The sequence below is a fragment of the Hippoglossus hippoglossus genome, chromosome 9 (assembly GCF_009819705.1).
Source record: "Hippoglossus hippoglossus isolate fHipHip1 chromosome 9, fHipHip1.pri, whole genome shotgun sequence".
Taxonomy (NCBI): domain Eukaryota; kingdom Metazoa; phylum Chordata; class Actinopteri; order Pleuronectiformes; family Pleuronectidae; genus Hippoglossus; species Hippoglossus hippoglossus.
The window spans coordinates 27,356,081-27,383,236 of record NC_047159.1 but is presented as its reverse complement, the minus strand read 5'-3'; the positions used below and the strand labels follow the sequence as shown (position 1 = coordinate 27,383,236).

Below are 27,156 nucleotides of genomic sequence, written 5' to 3'. Positions count from 1 at the left end.
GTATGGTACAAAGAGATTGTCAGGCCTCAATCTGTTGTCCTGTCCACTGGCCCCATGTGTGCAGTAATCTTGATGAGGGGCTAATAAGCTAGAGAGACAGCAGATCCGAGTAGTGCCTACTTCACCCCACCCCCAGTGGGCCCCTCGACCTTCTAAAACATCCCCCATTAACCCTTCGTCACCCAAACCTGGTCTGAAGTATGGCCGCTCAAATACTCAAGTAATGAAAAGGGATTGGAACAAGGCTAGGAGGGATCAAAGCAAACTTCCTCTAGTAATATTTGAAAAGTAAATATAATAGAAAAACATTGAATTCCACTGAGCTTTTAAGATTGTGTCTGCCTGTCAGCTTAGCTCTGACATTCCTACCAGGAATTCACAGCAGGGGATTCAGGACAGGCCAGACAGACATGTATGTCTATTCTCTGAATGGTGTGTCATTTTATAAGGCTTGCATTTTTTATATATAACATTGATGAAATATCACATTCATTTCATAAAAAGTTTGTAAAACTTAACTTAAAGGTGCACTCTCATTTTCAAAATAGAGGCTCAGGTACTTCTTATTATAGGCCTTTTTACAAACACTTTCGAGGAGCTCTAATTAGTCAGTGAAATCAGGTTGCCTCACTTGAACTAAAATAATTTAAAAGTCACAACTATACTTTAATCCAATTAAAAGTTGAGTGTGAGTGAGTCTTTAGAAGTTCTGAGGGTTTGTGGAACCGAGTAGTTGCTGCTTTGCCTGATCTGTATTCCAGGCTTAGCATTGGTCATCATCAGTGTTTTGATATGAAACAATAAGAATGCACATCAGTTTCTTTAATGTGTAACATCACATAATACATCTCTGAGACAATGTTCAGATATCTGAATTATACCAACTGTGTCTGAACATGTGACTTCAGTATACACATACACACACAAAAACAAACTATGATCCGTCTCCAGTGATGGTGCTTTTGTTGCATGGACCTGGCTGCAGGTAGGACTCCGGATGTGGGCTCTGGCCACTGTTGTGACAGTCATGTGCTTTGGCCGACTGCACTCTGAATCCATTGCTAATACATGCAGTGCATTTCCAAAACATATTTGCTGCCACAATTTATTTGTATAGGGAGACAGACTTCAATATGCACTCACAGGATGACTTTATTCCATGATGAACTTTTCATCACTTTTTTAAATCTTTTTCAGTAGTATAATTGAAACAGATCATGTTGTGTCTATTAAATATCATCAGAGTTTCATATTAAACCAGCCATGTAAACAGAGACACAGCTTTCTAGTGAGTGTCACAGGGTTAGCCCGTGCCCTGTTAAGACCTAGCCAGTACAGGTGGAGGCTGGAGGTCCAGGGGGGAGTGTGAGATGATTTTACCTGGAACAGAGTCAAGCCAGTGGCCCAATAGTTAAAGTGGGCATTGCCTAATGCAGAGCTGAGTTTTGTGTTTCACCCAAGATTAACTTTTATTTATTTTTATAGTTTTTGTTACCAGTATTATTTTTGTATTTTTTCCTTCTGTCTATATTTTCTTTAAAAAATCAGGCCTGCACTGTTAATATTGCTGCACGAGGAAACAAGTTGCAACTGAAAAAAATAATAAAAATACACTTGGACTGCAGAACCGGGTTTGTCTCAGTGCCAACCTTACAATGGCCAATCTTTTTTATAAAGAAACAAGCCACATATTGTAAATGCTCCACATACTTTTGGCTTCATCACCTGATGTCATAGTGGCACCTTGAAAAATCCCCTGGCTAAAATATCATGTAGGAGTTGTTATCACTATGAAGGTGGTCTTCAGAATCTCTAGAAACAGTCCTGGGATTGTTCGAGACCAAAACACTATTTATAAAACTAGAATATCAATGAACTGTTGGGTAGAACAGATTTTGTCTGCAGATGTGAAAATGATAGAAATACTGTTGCAGAGTGACTGTGGTACAAACTGTGTAAATAACTGTGTATGTAACTGTTGAATGTAAACCATTAGTGTAGAGTGTTTATCAAAGAGACTATGTCCCTGAGTCAGCAGTGAAACAGTAATGGTTCAGATCAGTCATGAGTCCAATGTAGGCTCCAGATGTTTGAGCACTCCTCCCACCAGGTACAGACTTCCAGTCACCAGCACAGACATGGTACCCGTCTCTCTCAGCCTGCCACAGAACTCAGTGGAGCCCACGGATCCAGCGGGTTTCGACACTGGCTGTTCTTCCTGGTTTATCCATCGGAGGGCGCTTAGGATGCAGGGGAACACCAGGCTGTGACTCACAGGGCTGGTCACCAGGTGGCGCTGGTGATGATGGATTGTTTCTGCTGCGTTCAGGCTCTGCCAGCTGCTCTGGTTTGCTCTGCAGTGAGCCAGCAGGCGCTGCACACACACACTGATGCTGTGATGAGCTGCAGAGATCAGCAGCATGGGAGAAGCAGGAGTACATGTAAAAACTAAGAGTAAATCACACTAACAAGAAACTATAATAAACCCTGCTGACTCATTTTAACAATATCCACCATACTGTATTTGCCATCCACTGTCAGTAATGTATTATTGACCTTCCTAAAACCTGTTTTAACATGTCAAGGACATCTGAAGATATATTGTTGAAAGTTTTAAATCAACGCCCCACCCTTAACCCTCACCCCCAACCCAATGTTAGTGACAAAAACAACTTACTGTAGAAAAGAGAAATATGGAGAGGTGATCCATGGACAAACCAGAAACAATCAAGTATAGCAATAACAGTTTGTATTAACATACACCAATTAAAAAGAGATTCAATGTTAAAGTGTTAAGTGTTAAATGCAGTAGTTGTGTGACTCCAGTTATTTGGGCATTAATTACACTTGTAGTTATCGTACATAGAAGACAGACCAGGTTTATTAAGTGCTTTTCAGAAAGAATGTGTAATTACTACCATATAAACCCATACTGAGCAAAGCATATGAAGATTGTAATTCATGTACAACAACTTCCTTACTTACTATCACGTATTTAGAAGGTTAGTCTGTTGATAGACCAACACATGGTTAATGGTCTAATAGTTGTAGAATATGCAGAATTAATCATTGACTTGAGGCTCAGTCGTCTCCTTGAATTCAGTCAGCATTAAATGTGCACACACTCATAGATATCAGTCCCCTCAATGTGCCAGATTTTTTCTGAATCAAGATCTCATGGGAAATTTATGAAAATTACACAAAACTCTCTATCTTGCAAATTATTTGTTCATCTTTCTTTATTGCTAGTGTCCCATCTGTTCCATCCATTCTGTGTTAACAGATGCAAAAATCACGTAAGATTCACCAAATTCCATTTTTTGGCTCTCTAATATTTCTTGAAATATTCTTTAATATCTTTCAAACCTTTATCTCTCTCATTGGAGTTCTCTCACATCTGATTGGATGTCTGACAACTGATTCACACTAAATCTCTCCCAGATCACACAGTGTGAACGAATCTGTATTCGAGAGCCAAATGCCTCACTTTGTTCAACAAGCCCCAGAGTTCCACCCAAATGCCAGCAGGGTGAGATCAAGTTAAAGGATCACATGCATCTCACCTGTGTTGTCAGCAGGTGTTTCAGCGACGTTGGGACAGAAGAGTGCGTAGTCAAACTGGCAGGTCTGCAAGTCACACACAGTCACTTAGTGTCATGTAGGTGTTGTAGGAGTACTGAGGATTGTGTTCGACTCACCAGCAGCACTTTGAGTAAAGCAGCAGAGTCCCTCTCTCCTGTTGTGTTAAAGAGCAGGATTTTAAGTGCACGGCTCCTGCAAGACAGAAATGCTCTGTATTTATATAGTACTTTTCTAGTCTTGATGATCACTCAAAGCACAGTACAGTTTATTGCCATTCACACACACATTCATACAGTGCATCTATGGGCAGCACTGAGGGGCAATTTGGGGTTCAGTATCTTGCCCAATGACACTTCAGATGCTGATGGGGAAGACTGGGATCGAACCACCTTCTGCTTGGAGGACACACACTCTAGTCCCTCAGCCACAGCCACCCCAGAAGAAGATCTATAGTTCTGAAAGTCACTCCTCTAAAACAACAACAACAAAAACATAAAGAAACACATAGTTCTTCTCTGATGGTGGATCCTAATGGCGGCAGTGGATAATGACTGTGGACTATAGTGGCATCCGATCTTGATGGTGGATCATGATCTTGCTGGCTGCTGACCATAGACTATGATTGCAACAAGACTGCTTGATATATAGTATTTCTCCTCGGATCCTCGACCGTTACTGACAATAATCCATCAATTCATTGACCTTCAGTTATGCTTCAAAATTTGTATTCTTATCAATGCTGCTAAAACCTTTATCTTGGTGATGTTCTCCTTTACACTTGACATCTATTGCACTTCTGTCCGTCCTGGGAGAGGGATCCTCACATGTGGCTCTCTCTGAGGTTTCTACCTTCTTTTTCCCCTGTTAAAAGGTTTTTTTTTAGTTTTTCCTTATTCTTGTTGAGGGTTAAGGGCAGAGGATGTCACACCTTGTTAAAGCCCTATGAGACAAATTGTGATTTGTGAATATGGGCTATACAAATTAAATTTGATTGATTGATTGATTCTCTCTATTGTTATCCAGATAGTTTTGGTTTAATGGATCCATCCACTGAGAAATGAAATTCCTTTTTGTGGTTGTCTCTTTCCAGAAACAGTGTATCCTTGAGCACCACAAAGTAAACTCCCTCACCACATTTTGGAGACAGATAGCTCAGCTGCAGCAAGAAACAGACATGGTAAACTAGGAGAATACATATTGTATAATTCAGTGAACCAACTGTCAAAACACACATTTCCTTAGATCCAGCAAGTAAATGATTTGATATAATTCAAATATTTCACTTTTTAGTGAGTATCTGATTCCACAACTACACACAGTGATGGGATGTAATAACTGTGTATCAATATATAGATAAATATAAAACGATTATATATATATACCCTGTATTACATTTCATTTAGCTGACGCTTTTATCCAAAGCGACTTACAATAAGTGCACTCAACCATGAGGGTACAAACCCGGAACAACAAGAATCAAGAAAGTACTATTTCTTCAAGAAAGCCAAACTACAAAGTGCTATAAGTAAGTGCCATTTAAGTGCTACTAAATTGTTAGTTTAAACTTTTATTCAAGGTGTAGTCAGAAGAGGTGTGTTTTTAGTGTGCGGCGAAAGATGTTTAGACTTTCTGCTGTCCTGATGTCAATGGGGAGCTCATTCCACCATTTAGGAGCCAGGACAGCAAACAGTCGTGATTAGTTCGCAGTGAGGGAGCAACAAGCCGACTGGCAGATGCAGAGCGGAGTGAACGGGCTGGGGTGCAGCGTTTGACCATGTCCTGGATGTAGACTGGACCCGATGCGTTCGCAGCACGGTACGCAAGTACTAATGTTTTGAAACGGATACGGGTAGCCACTGGTAACCAGTGAATGGAGCGGAGGAGTGGAGTAGTGTGAGTGAAAGACTATATATCACCATAACACTTTAATTACGTTGGTTAATGGTAACAGAGTATTTCTAAATGGTCATATCTATTCAGCATACCTAGGGATCTGAGGACCACACATACATTTCACATTGTGGGTTTTGATGACAAGTGGTTTCACTTAAAAAGTGGGGCAGCTTTTGAAGCAATATTAGGTGTTAAGAACCCCAAATTACAACTAGAATTTCAATGTCTGAACCTTAAAGGTCTTGTATTGTCATCATTCACTGATCTCCAACTTGTGTCTGTGGAGTCAAACTGCAGTGTTGTTAGTTTCCTCTTACTGAGTCTGGTCCCTCTGCATCATCTCCTGTCTGAACCAGCAGACGCAGGCCTGCATACTGGCTGTGGTATGTGCTCCATCCAGGTAATATGTGACAGAGCCACACTTCAGCGTCTGGCTTCGTCCCAACCACTCTGTTTCCTGTAGACCTGGAGGAGGAGAGGGAGGGAGAGGGTAAGGCGAGTTGATTTATCCAGCACCTTTTCAAGGCAGAACAAAAGATCTTAGGAAAATATACAGAAGAAACACACAAAGACATCAAATTTACATAAGGTACACCTGAGCTAAATAGAGGAGAGCAGATTTAACAGCTGGGTATTTGGTGCAGTAAAGGATATATTATAGATATATTATACATGGACGTCTGGATCTTACGTTGTCAGAGAAATAAGCTAAACAAACCAAATGTTTTCAGTTCCTCTGATTCGTCGTTTGTCCATCGAACAGGGAATTTCAACATGAGGGTGTCCTACTCAGTGTCTTTATTGGAGTTAATCAGCAGGCCTGTTTATGGAGGAGGAGGAGACCTCTGAGGAGAATTCATCTCCTGTTAAAAACCTCCTGAACCATGAATACTGAAGGAATCCTAACCAGGAGAAGTCTGACTACACTGACAATGTCAACTTCCATTAACACACTTGTTTTGATGAGCGATCCCTAGTGGCAGCAATTTCAGAGGAACAAAAAGAAAGTGAACTAGTGATATTTAATTATACAGTAGTTATTTAATGTGACAAGTTAAGCGAGTCAGTCAGGTTTTAAGCTAACTAAGAAGTTAATAGGGGTGGAAGTGGGTGAAAAGGGGGGCTGAAATCTTGCATAATCAATGTTTATGTAAGATTTTATAGATTTCGATGAAGCAGAGTTTTTACCAACATACACTAGTGCAGATACCCGTTTATTTCTATCTTCACTTTTGGAACTTGCCTTTTAGCATGGCTGTGCTGGGCTGGAACGGGGCAGCTTGAGAGCTCAGTCTGCAGCCTGCAGGAACTAAGCTGAGACCACCTGCAAGTATTCACAAGTGTGAGGTTTCAGCATTATCCACACATTTAACAGGCAATATCTGCACAGCAAACAAGGAAGAAATCAAATAAACCCACAACCTTTGTGGTGAGGTGTTGGCTCACAAGCTTATATCATGCAGACCACAGGATAAGTTGCCTCAGGTAAAGTAATAAGTGGAAAAAGTTCATTTTCACAAGAAGACACCTGCTTGTTAGCTCATCTACAGTAAGTATGAATGGAGGAATCTCTGGTGTCCCGCTCATCTGATTGTCTTCAAACTTGGAGCTGAGGACTCGAGGAAATGTAGTGTTAACTGGGAATTTTTTGTTTTTTGGATCTCCAGGAAGCTTTAAACATTGCTTTTCTACATGTTTCCTGGAGTGAAGAAAAAGTAAGAACGTGAGCAGTGCAGCCCCCAAACAACTTACAGTGCACACATGGCAGGGTTTTAAGAAAGGTGGAGCTCAAAACTTCCTGCACCATCACCCAGACCCTATCAGAGGGGGAACAACTGTGTCATGGTAAACCCAAAGAGTGCAGAGAAAGTGCAGAGTGCAGAGAAAACTAGGAGCTTGATTATGTTCCGGCCAACCCCTTCTCTAGACTTTCTGTGGACTTTCTACGGTCAACCCCCCAGTACAAAGTCTGCAGAAAGTAAGAGGAGCCGATGTGAGAACACAGCAGGAGATCCTATATATGCAGGATTCACCGCAGGCCTGCTGATAACATTTTTAACAAATGACAGGCACATAAATTAAATAAAAGCAAAACAAATATCTCTGGATGAAAAAGCGGTGCCACACACGTAGAAAACACAGTCGAAGATGGCAAGAGAGGTTTCGGTGATAAGGGCCGATGCCTCTTCTGATGTAGCTGTAAACAAAGACGTGTTATCTCCGCAGCAGAATGAATACAATACCTCCTGCCTCTGCCTGCTGTGCCACCTCTCACCTGAATGCTCCAGACATTTCTATGCTGTTGTGAATGTGTCTAAGCAGATAATCTTCTGCTGTGTTGTTCATGTGTGAAAGGAGAAAAAACTGGAGAAAGTCCCAATTCCCCAGCTTTGCTCCTGAGGTGATGTATGAAAATGACTATAGTGAGCAGAGTAACTACACTGCTAAAATATGTCCGTTAGTATTTAAGTTTATGAGAAACCTTCTCACTTGATTTATAACATCAGTAAATATTTTTCTAAAAGTTGACTCATTTGCTTGTTTAAAGTCTTCTGCAGTACAGTTTGATGTCCATTGACTTTTTGCAGTTGTTACTTTTCATTTAAAATCAACAATCATTGCAGGATTACATTTGACCTGCTCATACAACTGCTCATACAACATATTTCCCACAGTGCACTTATTCCATTTTCACCTGATCAAAGAAAAAGTGCCCACCTCTTTTGTCCTCGGCTTTGTGGCGCTGCAGCCAGCTGTAACTGAGCTGCAGGGCAAGTGATGCATTTGAGCGCTGGTGTTTCCCCGACAGTCCCAGGCTCATGGGCCCGACCACAGCTTCGTACTGATCCAGCTCAGGAGAGACGTCCAGAGGACACTGTAGAGGGTCACGAACAAGTTCAGATGCCTTTATCACATAGATGTGTGCTGTAAAGGCTAACATTTAAGTTATCTGTAAAGAACTAAATCACACAGTGACTCACAACTCCACGTCATAACGGTTCAATGGTCAAAACTGATTTGAACTTATTATTCAAGGATGAGGGTTTTTATTGTATTATTAACATATAGGTCCCATGTGTCTCTATCCATTATTGTATTGTTTAAGGTTACATGTAAATTTGTATGTCCACACAAACACATTTTCATTTAAAAAAGTCTTCAATCTTCGTCAAGGTGACCGCTGAGTAATCTCTGTCCATATTAACACACCTGACTGAAAGCATATATTACATGACCGTTAATGTAGCACTTTGGCCCAATACAAATTTTCAAATTGGATTTGATTAATGTACACGGATCATGCATGTGCCAATACAATGCCAGAGAAGCTGGTGAAGATTAAGAAAAGGGATTTATTTTCGAGGATAAATGATGAGGTGGAATTTACAGTGCTAGCAACGTTTTGTATTCACTGTCAAGTAAATTGACTGACACGACCCAGTCAGAAGATATTACACATATTAGTGTGGACGTGGCCTTACTCCCATATAAGTGAGGGCTAAACACAGTGTCTTTCTTCTCACCCCGATGTCTTCAGCTCGGCGCTGCAGGATTGTCAGGGGACTGGGCTGTTGTCGGACAGTGAACGCTGGTACACCTGGCTGAGGACAGAGGCAGCCATCACAACATAAACTACATCGGTCTGCCCTCATTGTTATTGCAGTAAGTTGAAGTTCTTTCTAATTGCTTTAATTATGGAACTCAACACAGGGGATCTGTCCTCACAACCATCATATCTGTGCCTGATATCACTTCAGCTAAAAACAATGTGCTTTGCACCTCATTACAAGATCATAATCATCACTGTGTACTCCATGGAAAGATAGTTAGTGCCATATTTCCTTTACTGCCTCACCTTGTGGATCAAATTAACTACAGAGGGTTTTCAAACTTAAAAGTCTGATATTACCAGCTGATTTATACATTTTAATTTTCAAATCTATTATGTGGAGTTTGTAAATGTGTATAAGGCTTTATGTGTTTTTTTTCTGACTGTTTTCTTTCTCTGTGGTGTACACTTGTAAAATAGATGCTTGGGTAAATCACTGAATGAAATAAATATGATATCATATTGTTAACATTCGTCTAATAAGCATTTGATCTGTTTGTAACACTTAGTGAAGGAACTTTGTCCTACCTTAAATATCCCAGCCTTCTGCCAAGCAATCTTCTCCATTGTGTCTCCAAGCAGACTACAGTGATCAAAACCAAGAGATGTGATCCCACACACCCATGGCTTCCTATGGACCAATCACAATGATCAACTACTGCAGCATGAATAGAAAACATTTAGTTTTATTTTATTAAGCAAGACAGATTATACATCTAAAATATATATAAAACCATTCCTTTATCCAAAACATTACCTAATTATATTTGTGCAGTCATACTGCCCTCCAATCCCCACTTCAATGACTGCTAAATCCACCTGTGCTCAGAGAAAAGCCACAAAGAACAGTGTCAGGCTTTTTGAGGGTGTGTGTGTGTGTGTGTGTGTGTGTGTGTGTGTGTGTGTGTGTGTGTGTGTGTGTGTGTGTGTGTGTGTGTGTGTGTGTGTGTGTGTGTGTGTGTGTGTGTGTTGGGGTACAGGGGTATGTAATGGTTCACTGTGGTGGGCTGCTGTGTGCAGCTTTACCCTCTCCTGCAGGAAGACGTGAAAGGCCAGAAGCGTCAGGAACTGGAAATAGAAGGGCATGGTGCCTCCATGGGCATCCTGTGGATTCATGGAGGTTTGTTGGAGCAGCTCAGTTGGTTTTTACATGAGACACATCTAAACACATGACACATAGCAGCAGCCTGACATATCACATCTGCTCAACCCTAACCCTAACCTTGTCATGTCTATAGTCCGATGCACAGATAGCTTTGTATTATGTCATTTGTGACTTTTTTGTGGTCATGTTGGTTGGGTTAGACTGCTTGACTTTTCACAATGCACACACAGTATCTGTAATAATGGAATACAAGCACAACTTGTGTGTCAAGAGCAGGGGGACTGCAGCTACGTTGGGCTTGGTTGGGCTAAGGCATGTCAAAAAGAATCCCTGTTAGTTTTCTCTTGAAGTCTAATAGAGACAGGGGTGAAAACAATACACTACTTCCAGCTAAGCCAGCACACAGGATAACACATATTTGCTTCCCACTTTTGGAGACAGCTCGTAATCAGTAATGTATTTATATAGAGCTTGTCTAGTCTTGATGACCACTCAAAGCGCTTTACAGTACAGTTTATTGGCATTCACACATTCACACACACATTCATACAGCGCTCTATGGGACGAACATTTTTTTCTATGAGGGGCCATTTGGGGTTCAGTATCTTGCCCAAGGACACTTTGGCCTGCTGATGGGGAAGACTGGGATCAAACCACCGACCTTCTGGTTGGAGGACGACCGCTCTACCCAGTTAAGTAAATAACTGGTAATTCAAACGTTGGCTAAATAAATCCACAATTGCTTTAAACAACCAATAAAATATAATCTGCACTTACAGCACAAATATTTTTGCCTACCTGACCTACCACGTTTCCACAGGACATATAATGACATGTACAATGGATGGCGACATTCTCATAGATAACATGCAGTTGATGTAAATCAAGATTATAGGATTAATGAGTACAGGCTTCTGTATTAATGGTGATGAGTAGTACTCAACATAGTTACCTGGCTGCCAATTATGAAGATAAATACAAATACATAAGTGTAAAATATGTGATTTTTGATAATTTATGTTATTGTATTTATAACTTGTCAGTAAAATATTTTCAGACCTGCTTGGATGGTAACCCCTCCATTGATTTTACATGTCATTCACAAGTCCTCCAGGCAAACGAGAAGTTTAAAGTTGAAGTTGGTCTGATGGTATCAGAGTGTGTGTACTAGTGTACTGAACAATAATGTGAAAGCTGAGTGAAGTGGTGGTGGTGGTTGTAAAAAACCTAAGTCTGGACTGATGCTCATAGTAATTTATTTCCTATTAAAACCAGAGAACACCATAAACAAATCCATGTAATCCACTTTCATAAAAGTCATATGGACTAAAATCATGAAAGGTTCCTACCTTTGTGTCATCCAGTCGCTCATAAGCCTCCCAAAAGTACTTGGTAAAAAGATGCATGCTGATTGGCCATCCATTGATGCGTATTCTCTCTCTGACATGAACCAAGTGTGGAGAGCTAAAGGCAGAAAGACTGTGGTTACAATCCTTGAATTCATCCACTGGATTTTAAAAAGCTTTCCCATGGACTTTTGAAAGTAGTGAGGGGTGTTACACACCAAAAGGACACATATGAAAGTTATACTGTATATTAACTTATGATGTAAAAATGTGGTCGTTATTGTCATTGGACTGTACAGCATTGAGACTAATATGTGATAGGTATGAACAAACAGTAAAAAGGTTCTGCTCTTACTTGGCTTAGGCCCCTCCATTGAACCATGATTCTGACCTATAGAGCTCATTCCTCCCTCCATGGTGATTATTTTAACAAGATAAATATGCATGTCACCATACCCAAAGCAAACTACAGATAAACTCCTGCTATCTCCCAGACAGGCAAAATCTGTTAACCATTAATTAGTCGGAGAGCAAACCAGCCAAAGTCCAGACTCCGAACACCACTGATGATAATATAATATTGTAATACGTTTTCGTATTTAATATGGTTTTGTTATAACTGAGTATTTCCCTAATGTGCACTACTTATAAGAGATTTTTGTGAGTATCACCATTATCATTCTTGGCATTTTGCGAAATTATTCTCTAAAATATTTCATTCGTAAGTAATAATTATAATTAATTAATTAGAAAAAGATCAAAATAATGTATAAAATACCTATAAAATCCTGTGCGAAAGCCACAATTCCTGATTATTCTTTCAGTAAAAGCACACGTTGATCCCTGGAAAAAGGAAATGTAGCTTTTTATAGTTGGTTTTGTTGTTTCACTGTTAAATTAGAAGATGGTTTTGCTGTCTGATACCTTTCCTTTAGTCCCAGTGACATGGATGATGTTGAGTTTGTCCAGTTCACCCACCTGAAAAAATGACAGGTCCAGATATAGTGGTAAACACAGATCCTGAGTGTTCTGACTATATGACGTCTGTTATTTACATGTGTTGGAATGCATCACCTGAGTTGTTTTTATTCTTTATTATTGCTGTTCTACATGAATGCAGGACTACAACTGACTACACTGTTGTACTATATAGATTTTTTTACTTTACTTTACATTACATGTCACTACAGCAGCCTCAATGCTATCAATGAGGTTATCCTCAACAGGTAAGACTCCACTTTAGAAACTATAATGATAATAAATCAGACTGGATGTGACCAGGTCAGTTGTTGAGGGCTCTTCTTCACAATTAGTTTGAATCAAAAAAACTCAGAGATACTTGGATAATGATGGACTGAATGCTGGTGTAATGTTTGTACGTACAGTAATGCCAGTGCGATGGAGGAATCCCTGCATGGCCTGGAGCTGCAGGCCTGGATTCTTCATACGTCCATTATTCTGCAGGCTGTTCAGGACACACACAGCTCTCTGAGAACACACACACACACACACACACACAAACACACACATTGACACTTATAGGAACAACAATTCAACCAATATCAAACCATGTTAAACAAAAAAAAATTTTACTCATATCTTACATGTTATGGTGCATATAAAGGAAGCTTGAATTTAATAAAATGTTTAATGATACTCACCTGAAAAGTTTTGGTCCTGTTCACAACCACAGTTTGACTCACCATGGTAGTAAAGCCTTATCAGTAAATAAACAGTCTATAACTACGACATGAAAAGTACAGCAATATAAATAAAGCCGGAATAAAGGCAATATAATCAGCATAATGTAGAACACAGCCGGTTATAGACTCTCTTGGACTGAGCATGGGAAACCTCCAACTGGTGTGATCATGTTCCTGCTGTTTTTTGTTTTGTTTTTTCAACAAGAGGCCACTGTTTGCACAAGGCAACCGTTCCTCCTAGTTAATAGCCTCATAAAAGCATGCTGGCAGAGGAAAGATATACAGAGAGACAGGTGGCCATCAGAGTCAAAACATTGGTTTTAACTAACTAATATTCTATATTCTACTCTAATACTATATATTTAGGTATGATTTTCATTAAAAATGCTCTATCAGAACGACTGACGGGATTACATTGCTTTCAATAAAGTCAAGTTTTCAAAGTTCCTGCCTCATAATCCATCATGAACTCTCTGCTGGTCTTGGATCAGATTTGTTGTTAGTAAATGAGCTTAATCTGATGGGCACATGTAATTTTTAAGTCCCAGTGTCAGATGATTGGTATATTTTAGCTGACTAAGAGAAAATGTATGGATTTTTGGACAGTGGTCGCCCACCTGAGCTGAGTTTCATGTCACATGCAGTTTTAAGGTCAGTCAGCTCCACTGTTACTGTGTGTTTAATTAAGGCATTTTAAGAACTGTTAACGTTAAAAACAACAACCACAGTGATAACCAACATGACAACATTATTTCTATGCCAGCATTTTGCTTGTAAGTTTAACCTGCCTTCTCTGTCACAGCTTCATGTCTCTCAGCAACACTTCTTTTCTACACTTTTGTCTTCAATATCTTGCCCAATGACACTTTGGAATTCAGACTGTAGGAGCGCAGTGTATGACCCACTCTACCTTCTCAGCCACAGCCCCCTCATGTAGCATCATCACTGCTACTAGCTACGTTTCTCACTGGAATATTTTAGCTTCCAAGGTTGTCCATCAAAGGTTGTGTGTGGGATTTTTTTTAAGGTGAGCAATGGGAGTGTGGCCTAAAAATGTACCTTCAAACATCAATTTCACAAGTTTGTGCTGCGTTGTCAGCTGTATGACAGATAAACGGATTTAACTCTAAAAAGGCAAGTCAAGAATTTAGAGAACAGTGTGAAGTCTACGTTGATTACAACAGTTGACTACAATTATGTGACCTAAGTGCTTGTGGAGACAGCTTTCACCTGGGTTACATGCAGGGTATGATGGATGTGCATGGAGTTGGGAAAGGTAAGTTTCACTACATTAGAATTAATGACTTTTTCAATACAAAATGGGCCGATAAACTTATAGGAAACAATTTTCTGGAATCAGTTTTTCAGTAAAATATTTTTGGTAGATAACCTGACATCCTGACCTAGATTCCGGACTGGAGTTCTGTGACGCTTGTTAGCTTTAATGGTCTTATAGGGGCAGGTCTGGTCCCCTTCCATACTGGAACTGCAGTGTCATCTTCCCGGGCTAGAAGAAGGGTGGTTACTCCAGAGATACCTGGAGAAGAAAATACCTGTAGCAGAGCAAACTAAGGATTCATGTGAATATTCAGTTTAGACAATTTGCAAGCTTCAAATCTGGAGTACTGGCAACACAGCAGAGAGAAGATTCAATGTCCTGATTAGTTCTCTCTGATTGTCAATTAGACATAGGATGAAAACCAGAGAATAACCCTGAACTTTCTGAAAACTTCTTTCAACCAAGAGATCTGAATTAGGGAACCCTATCAGAAACTATTAGGGAATTCCCAATTCAATGAGGGTAGACTAGATAAATGAGCAAAATAATTGTGTCTTTAGCTTAGTGGAGTTTGGGCAGAGCTGGGTTTAGGGTTACTCATGAGCTTATGAGAATCAGTTGACTGTTACTGTGATACTGCAATGTTGAATGATGGATTGTTGTATGTGAGATCCCATTGTGATGGATGTCTCTAGCCAAACATTTACCATCAAGGGCAGTCCCTTTGAGAGTTTAAACAATTGTTCAGGGTTAATCTCACTTTTTTTTTAACCAGTTCAGCTTCAAGACATGTCCTTTTGCTCCAGTGTCATGGAAAGTCTATATAGGGAATGGACAGGGTTTCAAAACTGAGTGTTCACTACTCCCATTATTACTTATGAGGTTGGTGGACAAGTCGATGCAACGGCCGGTTCACCACAATACAGGCATTTTCCAGCTCAGTTTCTTCTTTGTCTTTCCTCTGCTGTAGGCTGAGTTTTTCCCAATTGCATTGGCTCCACCTCCTGGGAGCAAGGGGAACCTGCAACTGAATCCTGCACTGACATGGGCAATAGTGGTGGCCCAGGCTGAAATTGCCAGAAAGTCGTGTCAGACTTTGACTGTAAGGTTTTCTATTTTCCCTTTCCAAGACGTCTAATGTCTAATCTAAAGGAGACCAGGGATTTCAGGTTGAACCTGAAAACTCCTCCTTAATCTGCTCATCTAGGCCCTTTGATAAAAATCCCATCTAAGAGACATTTCATGCCATTTTGCATCAGAGGAAAAAGTCCAAAAATCATAACCTCCTACTGTTCTAGATTCTTGATTTCATTTCAGAAGCCACAACTGTCGAGGAATTTTTGTTCATCCTCACACATTACTGTATGTATCACTATATATTATGTATATAATGTATATTACACATTATATCTTTACAGGAGAATAGTTCCTGTCTAATTCTACACACACTATCTTCTCTCTCTAAGCAGTACCAAGGTAAGGTTATAGATAAAGGACCAACCTACAGTGCATTGTAGCATCTACGCTTAGCGACTTTCATATCTAATTCATATGTGCCCAGACAGAGAGGCACCAACTTCAACCCTCTCAAACTGTAACTCTTTTGCATATTACACCAGTGGCAAGACGTAAGGACACAATATGATTTAGGAATGCATACTTTAGGCTTAACTATCCAATAGGATGCGAACACCTACATGTAACATAGAGAGTGACAGCAATTCTAGCCATTCATGGATGTGCTGTTGGAATGGGTGACGCAAGTAGAGGGAGATGTACTGGGATGCTGTGGGAGACATCTTGAGACTTGGGGGTGACAATTGCTCACGTTACTCTGTTAGCGTTTGTATATTGTTGCACCTTCTGGTCTTTTTTTCAAATATCGTATCTGGAGGCATAAATTACCATGGTAAAGCCTTTTCAAATGTAATGTTATATACCTTAATTATTCAAAGAGAATGAGAGAGGGCACTTGTTGAACACTTAATCAAACTGAAGGATAAATTCACAGCATTTATAAATGTTGCTGTTAACTCTACAGGTTTTGGGGGAGTATACATGTTCAGTCTGGTCCTTGGAGTGCAGCAGGTGAGTGAGTTTATTGACTGTTGAATTAAAGGTATTAAGCAGGAGGAGACTGAAGTGGTGTTCATGCCAGTCAGCATGATTGCCTTTAGGAAATCAAAGGGATGGGACAAGTTTAAACACTCCAAGGTCTTACCTTGAAACCTATCTATTGATTATTATGGTAATATGATTTACACAAGCTCACTAGCTAAGGAATATTTACTCATCTCTCCCAGTGCACATTTTACATAAGAAAAATGTCTTGCAACAACACTGAGTGCAGAAAAGCAGGTGATCATCAGCATAACATGATACCTACGTCATGTTTGTAATGTTGCAGGGATATACATATTGGGTCTTCCTCTGTATGCGAGATAACAACTAGAAAAGATCTGTGATGGAAATAATGCAGCAAAGACAGAGTATTGTTTCTAGTGCTGTGACTATCCTGCTCTAATTAACTATAGTATGAATCACAGGAAAAATATATTTACAGTAGAGTTCACCTGTCAATGAACTGTGACCATGATACTTTGCTAATCTACAGCAACATGCCATGTATGCAAAATAGAATAATAATGCGTTGAAAATCACCTTACACAATATTCTTATTTAGATCCGTCATTCTTCTCTTATCCTTCAAATGTCAAATCTCAATCATTTATTTTAAACTTTACATTACATTTCATTTAGCTGACGCTTTTATCCAAAGCGACTTACAATAGTGCATGAATGCACAAACCCAGAACAACAAGAATCAAGCAAGTACAATTTTACTACAGGAACGGGTTGTTGCAGTAATGTTGGCAGTAAGGGAGAGATGACTGTCGAGTGTCAGACCCAGGTTCCTAGTAGTCTGGTTGGGGGCTACCACAGAATTGTTAAAGGTAATAATCAGGTCATGGGTGGGAGAGCCATTCCCTGGAAGGAAAGGTAGTTCAGGCTTGGCAAGGTTGATTTTCAGGTGGTGTGTGGAGATCCACTGAGACATGTCAGTCAGACATGCAGAGATACGTGCTGCTACCTGTGTTTCAGATTGGGGAAAAGAGAGGATTAATTGGGTGTCATCAGCGTAGCTGTGGTAGGAAAAGCCATGTGAGTGAATGACAGAGTTGGTGTTGGTGGAGGGGACCCAGGACAGAACCTTTTAGGGACCACATGGCCTGTAGTGAGAGGACAAGGTTCAGACACAGATCCTCTCCAAGTTACCCAGTAAGTGCGGGTCAGGAGCAATAGACTGGAGGATGTGAGATGGGATGGGGTCAAGGGGGCAGGTGGTTGGGCGGGTGGAGGTTACCAAGGTAAGAACTTGATTGGGAGACAGTGGGGTGAAAGAGGGAAGTGAAGGGGATGAAGATGAAGATGAAGTTGATGGAAATGTAATTACAGAAGGTGGATTTGAAAATGAGGAGTCATGTAAATTCACACGTTCCCAGAGAATTTGGCCGAGGAGGTGGAGTTGCTGCTATTTTTAACTCCAGTCTATTAATTAATCCTAAACCTAAACTAAGCTACAACTGATTTGAATGTCTTGTTCTTAGTCTTCCACACCAATCCAAGAAATACCAACAACCAATCATATTTGCTGTAGTTTACCGTGCCCCTGGGGCTTATTCTGAATTTTTAACGGAATTCCAGGAGTTTTTATCAAACCTAGTCCTAAAGACCGATACAATTATTATTGTTGGTGACTTTAATATTCATGTTGACAATAATAATGATAGCCTTAGCGTAGCATTTATTTCAATACTAGACTCAATAGGTTTCAGTCAGTGTGTACACCAACCCACTCATTGTTGTAACCACACACTTGACCTTGTATTATCATACGGTGTCAAAATTGAAAATCTAACAGTACTTCCGCGCAATCCAATCCTATCAGACCATAATTTAATAACCTTCAATTTTTCATTATCAGAATATATGCCACTAATAAAAAACTAATTTTCTAGATGTCTACCTGATAGTGCTGTAGCTAAATTTAAGGAAATAATTCCGATTACATTTAAACCCGTATTATCCGCCCATACACCCAACAAATTCTTTAAAAATCCTAGCTCCACTGAGATTGACCATCTCGTCGATAGCTCTGTAAGGTCATTACAATTAACATTAGACTCAATAGCGCCTCTAAAAAAGAAACATGTAAAACATAGTAAATTACCTCCGTGGTACAATTCCAAGACACATGAGTTAAAACAAGTATCAAGAAAACTAGAAAGGAAGTGGCGCTCTAGCAACCGTGTTGAATATCTCCTAGACTGGAAGAATAGTGTTAAAGCATATAAGAAGGCCCTCCACAAAGCAAGAGCTGCCTACTACTCGAAACTAATAGAAGAAAATAAAAACAACCCCAGGTTTCTCTTCAGCTCTGTAGCCAGGCTGACAGAGAGTCACACCTCCACCGAACCCAGTATTCCTCGATCCCTTAATAGCAATATCTTTATGACCTTCTTTAATGATAAAATTCTAACTATTAGAAATCAAATCAACCATCTCCTGCCCTCAATTGGCACCAATACCCCATCAAGAACAGAAATCTCAGAAACAGCTGAGAATCTTATCAATTATTTAGACAGCTTCTCTCTGATCACCCTTGATCAGCTGACCAAAATAATCTCATGTTCTAAACCAACAACTTGTATCTTAGATCCCATTCCTACAAAATTACTTAAAGAAATTCTGCCCCTAATTAATAGTAGGTTACTAAACACAATCAATCTGTCATTATCATCAGGATATGTACTATGGTCCTTTAAAATAGCTGTAATCAAACCCCTTCGCAAAAAACCCACCCTAGACCCAGAGGTTTTAGCCAATTACAGACCGATATCTAACCTCCCCTTCCTGTCTAAAATCCTTGAAAAAGTTATAGCCAATCAGCTGTGCGAGTTTCTCCAGGAAAATAATATATATGAAGACTTTCAGTCAGGGTTTAGAGCTAATCACAGTACAGAGACAGCCTTGGCAAAAGTCACTAATGACCTTCTAATAGCTTCAGATCAGGGATTTGTGTCTGTCCTCGTCCTGTTAGATCTCAGTGCAGCATTCAACACAATTGACCATCACATTTTATTACAGAGGCTAGACAGTTAATTAGCATTAAAGGAACCGCCCTGAACTGGTTTAAATCATATCGATCATATCGATTTTCAGATCGATTCCAATTCGTGCAAATTAATGATGAGTCATCTGTGCGCACCAAAGTTAACCATGGTGTTCCACAGGGCTCTGTGCTCGGCCCAATTTTATTCTCATTATAAATGCTTCCACTAGGAAACATTATCAGGACACACTCGGTAAATGTCCACTGCTATGCGGATTACACCCAGTAATACTTGTCAATAAAACCTGAACAATGTAATCAATTAACTAAACTCCAAGCATGTCTCAAGGACATAAAAACCTGGATGAGCTGCAATTTTCTCTTGTTAAACTCAGATAAAACAGAGGTTCAAATACTTGGCCCTAAACACCTTAGAGATACATTATCTAATGATATAGCTGCGCTAGACGACATTGCCCTTGCTTCCAATGAAACAGTCAGGAACTTGGGAGTGATCTTCGATCCTGATTTGTCCTTTAATTCTCACTTAACCCTTGTGTTGTCCCTGCTTCCCCCAGCTGTTGGCCCCCTCACATAGCCCACCCCATATTAGGACGCACACGTAGCGCAATAGACAAGTGAGCAGCCCTTGCAGATGTATTTGTTACACCCGCGGTACATGGTTTGAGTTTTACAGTCCTTTTTCCTGGGGCATATCTGACACTTCTTCCTCTTACTCGCCCCGAGCAGGGCTGCTGCTAGGGCTATGGAGGAGGCCGGACACTCGGGTCGAGCGTCGTAGTCAACAGCTCTCTGTGCAGCGGCGGCGGCAGCTTTTACAGCTTTTACAGCTTTTACATCCCCCGCCGGACGCGTCCGTGCGGGGGATGCGCTCCCTTCGTGCGATGAACAGAGTCACGAGAGCCTTTCCCAGCTGCTCTAGGAACACCCTCCGCTTGTTCCGCTTGCCCGGCATCCAGTCTGGGTTGATCTCTCTCCATATCACGAAGGCGTTGTAGGAAGAGACGTCGAGAATGTTGTGAAAGACGACCAGGGGCCAGCGCGCGGTCATCCTCCTGCAGCTGTACGTTCCGATCACCTTGTCTAGGTTGTCCACGCCACCTTTGTTGCGGTTGTAGTCCAGGACGATGACCGGTTTCCCGTCCTCGCGGTCACTGATGTCGGCCTCAGGGTGCCGTGTGCTCAGGAGCACCACATTCCTGTTTTTCTTTGGGATGTAGGACACAAGAGTGGCAGTGGGCGTGAATGCGAACTTGGATGAGAACACCTCTCTTCCCTTGACCGCGAGCAGCCCGGTCGGGAGTTCGCGCTTGTTCTTCCGAACAGTGCCGACCACGGTGAGCTTCCTCTCCAGGAGCTGCCGCGCGAGTTCGTAGGAGGTGAAGTAATTGTCGCACGTGACGTTACGACCATGCAGTCCCTCCGTTACATCGAGCACTACCCGCAACCCCTGGTTCCGTTCTGGGTGTCCGCCGCTCGGCTTTCCAGTGTACACTTGCATATTCCAAGCGTAGCTTGATTTCGCATCGCAGGCCACCCACGACTTGATCCCGTATTTCGCCGGCTTGCTGGGCATGTACTGACGGAATGGACACCGGCCTAGGGAGAAAAACAGGAGGAGAAGAGATGAGAGGAGATGAGATGAGGACGGGGACATAACATGTGGTGGTGGTGGTGGTGTCGCCGTGGTCTTGTCCTCCTTCTTCTTCTTCTTCCAAGGATGAAGAATCTGCAGAAGCATCACCCACTGGGTCGTAGTCTTCGTCACCGTCGTCGTCTTCGTAGTCACCGTCGTCGTCTTCGTCTTCTTCGCTATCGCCGTTGTCTCCATCTCCGTCTCCATCTCCGTCCTCTCTGTTTTCTTCTCGGCCTGCTTTTCTGTCTGCTTTTCTGTCTGCTTCTCGGTCTGCTTCTCCATCTCCTTGTCCGTCCGCTTCTCGGTCTGGCTCTTTCGCGTCCTCTTCGGGTTCAGAGGATGGTTGCTGGGAGAATAGCTGTTGGAGAACCTGTTCTCTGGTGAAACGCTCCTGACGCAACATCGTGCCATGGTCCGTGAGAGAGTGGCACACTGAGACTTATGTGTGGGTCTAATGTACCCCCCCTTGATTTCAATTGGAATCAGGTGTGGGTCTAAATGACCCCACAGAGCACCACAGCGCCCTCTCTGGGGTCTAAATGACCCCTCCCATGACAATCGAGAATGACAATCCATTGGTCTCAATTACCCCAGGAGAATTGGATAATGACAATCCTTGGGTCACCCTAACCCTAACCCTGACCGGCCAGGGCTTGCGTATGATCACATGCACGCACTCACGCACGCACACACACACACACAGACACACACACACACTCTGGGTCAATTCGACCCAGGAACAACACAAGGGTTAAAACAAATTTCTAGGACTGCCTTATTCCACTTGCGTAATATCTCAAAAATCAGACATGTCCTTACTCAAAAAGATGCAGAAAAACTAGTCCACACCTTTGTTATATCCAGACTTGATTATTGTAATTCCTTATTATCAGCCTCTAGCAGTAAGTCGTTAAAGACTCTGCAGCTTGTCCAAAACGCCGCAGCACGTGTCCTGACAAGAACCAAGAAAAGAGACCACATTTCTCCTGTATTAGCTTCGCTACACTGGCTTCCGGTTAAATCTAGAATAGAATTTAAAATTCTCCTCCTCACCTTCAAGGCCCTTAATAATATGGCACCATTATACCTTAAAGAGCTGATAGTACCATATCACCCCACTAGAGCACTGCGCTCCCAGAATTCAGGATTACTTGTCGTCCCTAAAGTCTCTAAAAGTAGAGTAGGAGCCAGAGCTTTCAGCTATCAAGCTCCTCTCCTGTGGAATCATCTCCCACTTTCAGTTCGGGAGGCAGACACCATCTGTACGTTTAAGAGTCGGCTTAAAACCTTCCTTTACGATAACGCTTATAGTTGGAGCTGGTCCAGGCTTGTCTTAGACCTGCTCTTAGTTATGCTGCTATAGGTCTAGAAGGTCGGGGGACACATGACATACGGAGCTTCTCTTTCCAGCTTCTCCTTCCTCTTCTCAATCGTTATCACATCAAAGTAATTCATATCCCATCAATACATGTTACTGACTTGACTTCTTCCCCGGAGTCCCTTTGCCTTATCGTCCGCAGATCCAGGGCCGCAGCTGTGGCCACATCTTGGATTATGATCTGTGGATCGCGTATCAGAGATCGTAATGGTGGATCCAGTATAGCGGATTCTGTATCGTGCTGGCTGACCGTGATAATAATGGCAGATCCTGTATCGTGTTGGCATCTGATAGTGGTGGTGGACCACGATCGAGGTGGCAGCTGATGATGGATCCTAATGGCGGTAGTGGACAATGACTGTGGACTATAGTGGCATCCGATCTTGATGGTGGATCATGATCGTGGTGGCAGCTGACCATAGACTATGATTGCAGCAGGACTGCTCGATATATAGTATTTCTCCTCAGATACTCGACCATTACTGACAATAATCTGTCAATTCATTGACCTTCAGTTATGCTTCAAAATGTTTACCCTTATCAATGCTGCTAAAACCTTTATCTTTCTGATGTTCTCCTTTACACTTGACATCTATTGCACTTCTGTCCGTCCTGGGAGAGGGATCCCTCACATGTGGCTCTCTCTGAGGTTTCTACCTTCTTTTTACCCTGTTAAAAGGTTTTTTTTGTAGTTTTTCCTTACTCTTGTTGAGGGTTAAGGGCAGAGGATGTCACACCTTGTTAAAGCCCTATGAGACAAATTGTGATTTGTGAATATGGGCTATACAAATAAAATTTGATTGATTGATTGATTGATAAAGGACCAACCTACAGTGCATTGTAGCGTCTACGCTTAACGACTTTCATATCTAATTCATATGTGCCCAGACAGAGAGGCACCAACTTCAACCCTCTCAAACTGTAACTCTTTTGCATATTACACCAGTGACAAGACGTAAGGACACAATATGATTTAGGAATGCATACTTTAGGCTTAACTATCCAATAGGATGCGAACACCTACATGTAACATAGAGAGTGACAGCAATTCTAACCTTTCATGGATGTGCTGTTAGAATGGGTGACGCAAGTAGAGGGAGATGTACTGGGATGCTGTGGGAGACATCTTGAGACTTGGGGGTGACAATTGCTCATGTTACTCTGTTAGCGTTTGTATATTGTTGCACCTTCTGGTCTCCTTGATGCATCAAGTCTACATTAAAATCTTTTGCATAAGACATCAGCTGCTGCCTGAGTTCTCCTTTCACCAGCTTCCAGAAAACTTCCACAACAACTACCAGAGTAGATGGTCAAATGTAAATTGTTCTTTTTTTTTTTTTATATATCGTATCTGGAGGCATAAATTACTAAATTAATAAAAATTTAATAAAACACACCGATTCAAATGTATAAGGGAAAATCACCTGGGAAAACACATATTTTTGACATGAACTTTTCTCACATGGTTCAGGCAATTTTGTAGTTCAAATGTTGACATTTCCACTTGTTTTATATAACATCATCACATTTAAATAAGGTTTTTGTTTAGTAGGGATGTGTGATAGATACTTGATGTCATCAGCTAGATGATTCAGCATCATTGTACAGACCATCATGTCTGTCCACTTTTTACTTGGTGTGGCTTTCGGTAATTATTAAAAAAAATATGTAGTATGTTGTCAGTCCCATATACAGTTGATGTAGGTACAAGTGGTTCTGTTTCTTTTTAGTAAAGTTACTTAACCATCATTAGAACTGATGTTTGTATATTAGCAGTGATTAAACACAGCCTTTACTAATTCAAACCTGGTTACATTAATCATCAAGACCCAAACCAACAATGATACGATCCTACTGACAGGTAGTGTGTGTGTGACTCCATAGCCTAATGCATCTAATTCCTTAGTCTCACAGAGCGTCTGCTGGCTTACATCCTCAACAGAGGACCAAACGTGTCCCACTCTGTCACTGATAATGGTCCCCAACAAACAAAGTATTTCTTCTTGTCGGCAGATTCATCGATGTAGTTCCCTCTGAAGAAAATCTCAATTTACTGTTTTACCGCTCAACCCCTCCCCCACCCACCACCACCCCGCCCCACTGCTTTGAGAAGACTTTATTGTCATAATCTTGTTACCAGTGGCAGTCCTGGATATTTCCCACTACTCCAAACCATTGTCAACTAATGATAGTATGTAGTACGTATAATCTATAATGATATTAAATACATTTTACCCTTCTCCATGCACTCCCTGTGATTCAGCAGTATAGATAAGAGGTGTCACAGATTTCAATTACTAATTGTCTCCTTGATGTTGTTGTTCGAATATGCCCAACTTATTTGACCTTAACTTTGTAAATATTCCCAGAGTAGTTTCATCTTGGGTTTTTTCATCCTCCAGTATCATTTTTTTTTTAAACTTGCCTCTGCATGTCATGAATCAGTTTTCATCTCAACTGAAAGACTGCAAGCAGAATGCAAACACATGAATACAGAGACCTGATTGCTTGTTGGGATCATGTGAATAAACCAGCTGTATCAAAATAATATAGAAATTCTAAAGCACCCCTAAACAAGGCTAACAACAACTAAATTGTACAGTGGATGTTGAAAATAGCAGGGTGTTTTTTACTGGAGTCTGGAAATGCCTTTACAATTGTAAGTGCTTACGCCGAGAGCTGACGCACTCAAATAGCTACAAAGATTTTGTTATTGCTGAAAGCATTTTCTTCATATGAAAAGCAAGTGACAACTGATGAGTGCAGGCTGTTTTCTATTCTTTGTTATGCTAGATATATGATTTTTCAGGTGAGCTTGGTTCTATTGATGTCAATGGGAAAACGAATCTGCATTTGATCCGTTTTAAGACACCCACATTGTCCGTATATAGTGAACACAATCCAGTTCCAGATTTGAGGCCACTCTAGGTCCAGGGCAACAGCAGGACATTTCCTAACATGTCATTTTCATGTCCAAAGCCGAGCACTCAAAATGGTCCACATAAGGCGTAACATAAGATTCAGTCAAACCCAGAGTGAAGCAACTATACACATGCATATAGTGATGTAGCATCAGAGTTTTTATTGATTCTGTTGTGTTAACATGTCTTTAGACCCTGTTTAATTCTTTCTGCGAACAGATCGGTTTTAAAAATTGGGTGGGAAAACATAGTCACTCTTCAAAATGAAAAATGTGCAGTTCAAGTAAATTCAATACAATACAAGTAGATTCAATTTCAATTCACTTCAATGAAATGAAATTTTAGTTAAATTCAATTCACTTTACTTTGTTTCACTTCAATTCACTTCAATTCATTTTTGTTTGGTTAGGGCAAAAATCTTTACTTTACATATAAGTCGAGTCCTTACAATATTACAGAGAAACCCAACAGTTCCCACATTAAGAAAATAATTAGTGACTGTGTAGAGAAAAAAATCCCTTTAACAGCACCAAACATCTAACATACTCCTGTACATACTCCTGCGGAATGCACACATAGGACTTCACAATGTTTCTGTAGGACCAACATATTGCACAGCCTGTTGTGTGCTGACAAAAATGACAGGAACCCGACCATACCAGTTCAGTATTGATATCGCTCACTGTTAGTTAGTCACCACATTTTTTTGTTGTGCAAACATTTTTACATGTAGTTGGTATACATTATCCTTATATGGTTTATCACATTTGTATCAGTATCAGCTTGTAAAATTGCAAAATATTCAGAGTCTGAATTCCAGGCTCCATGTAAACCCAAATTCACCAGACTCATGATCATAGTGGTTTTTGACATAAAAAAAAAATGATTTTATTAAAAAAACTACTACTCTTCCTTTTAGTGTCAGAAATAGAAACAATTCTTTGGAGAAAGACATTTACCAGGTGCTCAGGGTTATGAAGTAGAAGCTGCAGGTCAATGGAAGCCTCTCAGTTTACCTCTGTGAATGTTTCTTTGCTTGTGACTGAACAGTTTAAATAGTTTAAATCAGGATCCACCACCAGGATATCTGACCGTCATCCTCCATCATTTAAAGAATATGCAAATTGGGGCAGATATCTGAAAAGAAAGAAATGGGAAAATGACAGTGACACATACTGAAATGCTGGCATGTCAATCATATTAGAAATTGCAATTGTGGATTTCTGACATTTTAAATTATATTTTATATTTACAATACACATGTGGAATTTCAGCTGTAGATATCTGTAATCATTTTTGTTACTTGTGAAATTTTTCTATTTTTACATTACATTTCATTTAGCTGACGCTTTTATCCAAAGCAACTTACAATGAGTGAATTCAACCATGAGGGTAAAAACCCAGAACAACAAGAATCAAGCAAGTACAATTTTGCAGCATGTATCTACAGGAACGGGTTGTTGCAGTAATGTTGGCAGTAAGGGAGAGATGACTGTCGAGTGTCACACCCAGGTTCCTAGCAGTCTGGGTGGGGGCTACCACGGAATTGTTAAATATTTATCAGTTCAT

General features: G+C 40.8%; 1 protein-coding gene across 4 annotated transcripts; it reads right to left on the bottom strand.

Moving 5' to 3' along the window:
- Positions 1-813: 813 nt before the first annotated feature.
- LOC117767842 (folylpolyglutamate synthase, mitochondrial-like) lies at positions 814-13,436 on the bottom strand. 4 transcript variants are annotated; one of them, XM_034595784.1, is made up of 16 exons: positions 13,198-13,435; positions 12,920-13,024; positions 12,461-12,514; positions 12,315-12,379; positions 11,540-11,654; positions 10,112-10,189; positions 9,843-9,904; positions 9,614-9,716; positions 9,000-9,077; positions 8,194-8,350; positions 6,719-6,799; positions 5,793-5,940; positions 3,699-3,774; positions 3,564-3,627; positions 2,043-2,403; positions 814-1,982 (listed from the first exon to the last, which is right to left on the bottom strand). In XM_034595784.1, exons 1-15 carry the CDS (start codon positions 13,240-13,242, stop codon positions 2,063-2,065), a joined length of 1,572 nt encoding a protein of 523 aa, XP_034451675.1. In that variant the 5' UTR covers positions 13,243-13,435; the 3' UTR covers positions 814-1,982; positions 2,043-2,062. The 4 variants fall into 4 exon arrangements, with proteins under 4 accessions (XP_034451675.1, XP_034451674.1, XP_034451676.1 ...); XM_034595783.1 differs by having other exon boundaries at positions 814-2,403; positions 13,198-13,436; XM_034595785.1 differs by lacking the exons at positions 12,315-12,379; positions 12,461-12,514; positions 13,198-13,435 and having other exon boundaries at positions 814-2,403; positions 12,920-13,011.
- Between the last annotated feature and the right edge of the window lie 13,720 nt (positions 13,437-27,156).

What these genes read in the sequence shown, in the direction of transcription:
- LOC117767842 (XM_034595783.1), bottom strand. Translation starts at nt 13,242, where the DNA reads ATGGTGAGTCAAACTGTGGTTGTGAACAGGACCAAAACTTTTCAG. An exon ending in GCCGAGCTGAAGACATCGGG is followed by an intron (nt 8,351 to 8,999) that starts GTGAGAAGAAAG and finishes GACCCTCTACAG; the next exon opens with TGTCCTCTGGACGTCTCTCC. An exon ending in AACACCTGCTGACAACACAG is followed by an intron (nt 2,404 to 3,563) that starts GTGAGATGCATG and finishes TGATCTCTGCAG; the next exon opens with CTCATCACAGCATCAGTGTG.